Raw genomic sequence first — 5,889 nt, 5'->3', positions numbered from 1 at the left:
GTGTGTGTGTGTGTGTGTGTGTGTGTGTGTGTGTGTGTGTGTGTGTGTGTGTGTGTGTGTGTGTGTGCTTGCATGAGGAGTGAGTGAACAATGTTGGTGATAAACTTCAAGCAGCCCCCAGTAACAGGTGTGTACTCTTTAGAGGACCAGTCGTTTGTCAAGTTGTACTGATGGTCACAATTCAGCCACTGACCGAGCCTTCAGACAAAAACATTTAGCTGTTTATTTTATTTATGGCTTTAATTTATTTTTGCCCTGGTTAGAAGTTAGATTACTTTAAACTTCTCTCTACAGTATATTTATATTTTTTCAACTTTTCTTTTTTTATTTCACGTACTGTATTTTAGTATTTTTCCAAATTATAATTGATTTAATCTTTATATGCAACATATGTAAAGCAATTGGTTCATTATATAAACTATTAGTGTATATGTAAGTTCACAAAATTCTAACTTACTCCATGTGCCTTTTTAGAACATTAGTGTCAGCTTTGCATTATATTTAATTAACCTTATTCTCTCCGATGAAATAGATGGTTGTAAATTTCTGTAGAATAAAAAAAAAGAATTATTTTTGCTAAGGCTTTCTTTCTATATATTGCTATAAATTTAACATTTGGACCTATTCCTTAGGAAGCATGATTTGCATGTGCATATTACGTGCAATTTACACGTGCATGATTGCAGTATTTTGTTTACTCACAAAGGACCTCTGATAGCTACTCCTACTGCAGCAGCCGTTGTGTCTGTTTTACGCAGCTCCTAATTAGCCAGAATTAAGAAGTATTTCTCGGCCCATTGAAGAGTCCATTTCCTTTGAAACCCGAGCATAATAAACCTTAAGTAATTACCCCAACTCATGACTATTAACTCGCAAACCGCCAGCTTCCCTTGACAACATCCTCCTCAGTGTTGCGCGGTTAAAAGGCCATTGCGGCTTCCCAGCTATTTACATCCCATCTGGCAGCATGCAGAGAGGACAGACAGGCTGCGCTCATTCCTAAAACAAAAAAAAAAAAAAGAGCGTAAAACGAACTCTTTCTCAACTTCTCCAGGGAACCTGTTTACTCCCGGCCAAATAATTTACAAAAGGCCTTCTTAACTCACTTTTATTCAGACCTTTTCTTTTTTTTTTTCTTTCTTAATCCACACAAGCATTTGCATGCGGTGAGACAGGGGGTGGGTGGGGGGACTGAATGTATAATCTTCTACATTTAGCAGCCTGTAATCCCAGAGCCTTTCTCTGATGTGATTTTGCTCCTCTTGGTCCCCCATGAACAATTAACTTGTAATCTGCACAAACATACATTCTGTCGCTGCGGAGATGAGACGGAGGGACACCCATGGGAGCCTGCGGACAAACTGCTCTGCGCTTCCCCAGGCGCAGACTGCTGCTGCAGCCCGCTCCATCATCTTCATTTCTCTTCTCCGAGAGCATTTAGATGAACGGTTTTAATTCCGATTGAGTGAACATGGGGTCCTTAAAAATAATATGTTTTTTTAAAAATGGCTTGAAAACTGGATTTTAAGAAAAAAAAAATTGTTTTTTAATCATTTAGGCCTTATGACGCAAAGCTTATTATAATTAAAAGTGTTTAACTTACCTATACGGGAAATCATTTGATTAATTATTATTGTTATTTTAATTATTGTTTTTCTCAGTATAAAAAAACTTTTTGTCTGTCTAAAAAAAGTAAAAATCCATGGAAAAAATATTTTGGTTTCAGTAGAAATAAAAAAAGGAAAAAAATAAATAAATCACCCATTAATTTATCATTAAAACGATTTGAAAAACGCAAAACCACTTATACGTCAAACAATAGCGAAAAGTCTGTTTGAGCTTGTCTAAGAATTTATGCATATTTAATAAATTAAAAAAATGAAGTATGGAGCAAATAAATGTGTTGATTTATCCTGCAAGAAATTTGGGTTTATGGGTTAATATAAAGATGTTTTAAGAAATGTTTTTCCAGTTTTTTTTCCATTACATCTTTACTGCAATATAAGCACTGCACATTAAATAGAAAAAAAAAAATAATTGTACATTTATTTTTTTTTAATCATTGCAACTATTATCGAGCATGGTTAAAAGATGACAAGATTTTTATGAATAAAAGAAAAAAGACAGTTTATGATCCACAATTCCAGTTTTATTGAAATTTCTTCCAGGACCTCTGGATGATAATAAATATTTGCTTGAATCAGTCATCAACAATGTACAAAAATAAACACACGGGGTCTCTGGGCAAAGTCTTTACGCAAAAACATTCATGCCAAGATCATAATACAAACATGCAAGAAAAGAAACCTTTTCAAAAAAAATAAAATAAAACAAAATAAACATAAACAGTATTTTTGCACAATCAATAAACAAATAATAAGCCACGCTGCTGGAGAATCGTTTCAGCAAAACTGATAAACATCAAAACTAAAATCCTTGGTACAAGGCACAGAAAGCATTCTTCGTTTTCACAAAATGACGCCTGAAATAAAATAATAAAACAAAAGGTTCATGCAGTCTTCATCACAATGTAGCGTGAAACTAACTTCATTCAAACACCAGAGAAAATTTGCATTCTGCTGCACTTTTTACCTGCACGTGGCAAAACCAAAATACAGTCTTTATAAGTCCTTGTTACAAGGAGATTTTTTTTTCTTTATGTTATACGTTTAACAAGAAAACATCTTTACGACAACATGCACCCCATGCCCTGATTTAGTTATGTACAGATGTCAGATTATCTCCCAGTCTCTGCAGTGTGTCGGACATCATTTCAGACCGTCCTTCCCCTCCCCTGTGAGTCTTGTCAGACCCGTGGAGGTGATTGGGATGTGCGGAGGAGGAGGCACCTGACAGATGGTACAGGGGCATGGCAGGCCGGCCCAGTGCTGGAAGCCGGAGCCCAGTTGAAGGGCCGGGGGCGCAGCTGGGGAGCCCTTCATCAGTGCGTGGGGGGCTCGGATGGATGTGAGTCCGGGTAGCGCACTGGACAAAGTGGAGGATGTGGAGGAGGACAGCGCACCTCCAAGAAGAGGATGCACCTGATGCGCAGCGGCAGCAGCAGCGGCGGCTGCAGCAGCGGCGGCTGGTCCCGCAGAGTGTCCGCCGGCGCTGGCTGCGTGCGCCACGGTCCCGCAGTGGAAGGCAGAGTGCTGCCCGCCGTAGATCTCCCCTACCAGCCGCTTCATCTCGTCCAGGGAGCTGGTGAGCATCAGGATGTAGTTCCTGGCCAGTAGTAGCGTGGCGATCTTGGACAGCTTCCGCACCGAAGGCCCGTGCGCGTAAGGCATCACCTCGCGCAGTCCGTCCATGGCCAGGTTGAGGTCGTGCATGCGTTTCCTCTCCCGACCGTTGATCTTGAGTCGCAGCTGGTACATCTCCTCCTCGGTGACTTGCTTCTTCAGTTTGTACTTGTTGCTGCTGCTGCTGCTGCTGCTGCTGCTTCCCACAGAGGCGGACTTTGCGTCTCCGGCGCGCAGGTGTTCTCCGCTGGTCAACTTTTGGCGCTGGTGCTCACCGCCCTGTGTGGAGGAGGTCACAGATGAGCCGACGTGTTGGTGGAGGTGGTGAAGATGGTGCGGATGGTGGTCTCTCAGAAACATGCCGTCCATATCCGGGGAAGATGCTCTGCTGCTCGGGCTGGAATCTGAATTCATTTTATTAGTTTGCTTCCCAGGTTGTTGGGTAGGAGGTCGCTGCTGGCTTCCTCTCTCTCTCCTCTCCCTCCCCTCACTCGTTTTACCTCTTCAGTCTCTTTCCTCCTCTGTTTCCTGAGCTTTCACTCGCCTGTTGTCGCCTGTGTGCGTCCTGCCCCGCTTTGCTTCCGTGGCTGCAGGCTTTCTCTCCCTCTGTATGAGGAGGACACTCCTGGTGCGTATTTATACGCGGAGACAGACAAAAGCGGCTTTCCCATTCATAACGCCTGGTTAGGAGGATGACGTGCCGGCCAGAAAGGGGCGGCGTGCTTTGACTGTCCCAGTAACCGCGCTGCGCTGCCATCCACTGCCATTGTCAGCGCGCAGCTGGAGGTCAAAGCCCTCCTCTCCCCTAACCCAGGATCCAACCGCTCAGTTTAAAAAAACGCGTTTGACAACACATCTGCAATAATTAAGCTCAGAATTTCAAGTTATTTTAAACCTAAATAATCATAGAACCAGGAGCATATCATATTTAGACTAAGTTTGCTGAAAGGATCAAGTGAAGAATAAATAAATAATAATAAAAAAAGAAAATTAAACAAATATATCTATAAAAAATTAAAAATTTCCTATGAAAACGGAGATAAATCTACGCTTTGGAGAATCACTGGAGCAAATATGTTTACATTTACGGAAAAATCGTTTTTCTGCTCCGAGTTGCTCATTCCTCTATCCGCTGACAGTCCCACTCTGTGACTCTGTTGTCCCATATGGCAGCATGTGGTCAGTTTGGTCTCTAGAAACTTTTTAGTTATGTTAATAAAATTATAATACATAATTATAAGAAATAAGTTATTATAATAATAACAACACAGTTATTACACATAGAAACAGTTTTATAAACCTTTACTTAATTAAAATGTAAATTAAGTAAACTTAAAGAAAAAAGGGAATAGTAAAAAAAAATAAAAGAGAAATAATCTGAAAAGCAAAAGTAGGTCTATGTTCAGTACAATTAGACAAGTTTAAATAATACAATTAATTTTTAAACTTAATGTTTACATATAAAAATGAATCAAGATTTAAAAAGGGTTAGTAAATAATGACGAATTTTATATAGAGCAATATTACAGGTTTCGGGAAGTTGACTTCAAAGCAGAGGAGGAAAGAGAAAACACATCCTCTATTTGCTCTCTTCTGCTTTGGGACATCAACCAGACTGAGAACATATGTGATCAACTGAAAGGTCAACTGTATTCATGTCCCAGATTCCTGGCTAACAATAAATTAACATTTTAAATATGCTATCTTTTTATTACAGCAGCCAACTGCAGGGATAAGAGCTGTAGTGAGGTTAGTAGAAACCTGACAGAGACTGAGAGAAACTAAATTAAAAAGACAAAAATAACTGAAATGAACTAAAAGAGCATAAAAAAAAAACCCTAATAAATGTACGTTTTTAAAGAACAAATTGTTAAATTCCTAAAATAAAGAATTGAAACAAAGCTGGGGAAAACTCCAGATATGATAAACTCAATAAGTGGACTAAACATCTTACAGTAAAAAGATAAATTTAACACACAAAACAAAATGAAACGAATCAAAGGACCCCAAATCATGAAGGGTGTCTCTCCCTTTTTTACAGACATTGTCTGAAACTGAAAAACAGGTTCAAATTCCAAGTCTGACGCATGATCCTTCATAAAACCAATTATGGATTAATTCAAAGCTTCTGAGTTTTCTTTTTTCTAGAAAAATAAGTAATCAGCTCAATTTACACCTAGTGTCCATCTAGCATTTGAACAAACACATTTATCAAAACAACCCAGCAAGGTAAGAATCATTTTCAATAAAAAAAAACTAATGATTTCAAATCAAGAAAGATAGGACAAGCTAAAAAAAAAAAAAATGTTCAACCTGTTATATCTATAATGTACCAGGTTGTAGGTTATAAAGCTAAAAGATAAAAAAAAAGAAAAGTAGACAATATGAATCAGTTTTTTTTTATGTTTTAACAGCACTGCATGTCTTTTTCGAAGCATAAATCATTTGCATAATTCACAGAATAGCTCCTCCTTTTTACCATAATTTTACAATTTGCACAGAACTGTATTATTCTGGCAGAACCTGCAAAGCTGCAGGTGAATACACAGGATATATATAAAGCCAAATAAAACTTTTTTAATCAAGAGAAAGGGTTTTCTGTGCCAAAAGATGTCTTTACCCTTTTTAGTCACACAAGGGATATGTT

The 5,889-nt window shown here is 38.8% G+C and overlaps 1 protein-coding gene across 1 annotated transcript; it reads right to left on the bottom strand.

Annotated features, from left to right (window-relative positions):
- Positions 1-2,141: 2,141 nt before the first annotated feature.
- On the bottom strand, positions 2,142-3,871 carry olig3 (oligodendrocyte transcription factor 3). The gene has a single exon (XM_015395597.1). It carries the CDS (start codon positions 3,654-3,656, stop codon positions 2,769-2,771), a length of 888 nt encoding a protein of 295 aa, XP_015251083.1. The 5' UTR covers positions 3,657-3,871; the 3' UTR covers positions 2,142-2,768.
- Between the last annotated feature and the right edge of the window lie 2,018 nt (positions 3,872-5,889).

Source organism: Cyprinodon variegatus, unplaced genomic scaffold (assembly GCF_000732505.1).
Source record: "Cyprinodon variegatus isolate N-32 unplaced genomic scaffold, C_variegatus-1.0 Scaffold749, whole genome shotgun sequence".
In the NCBI taxonomy this organism is placed as follows: domain Eukaryota; kingdom Metazoa; phylum Chordata; class Actinopteri; order Cyprinodontiformes; family Cyprinodontidae; genus Cyprinodon; species Cyprinodon variegatus.
This window is presented reverse-complemented; position numbering and strand designations above follow the sequence as displayed.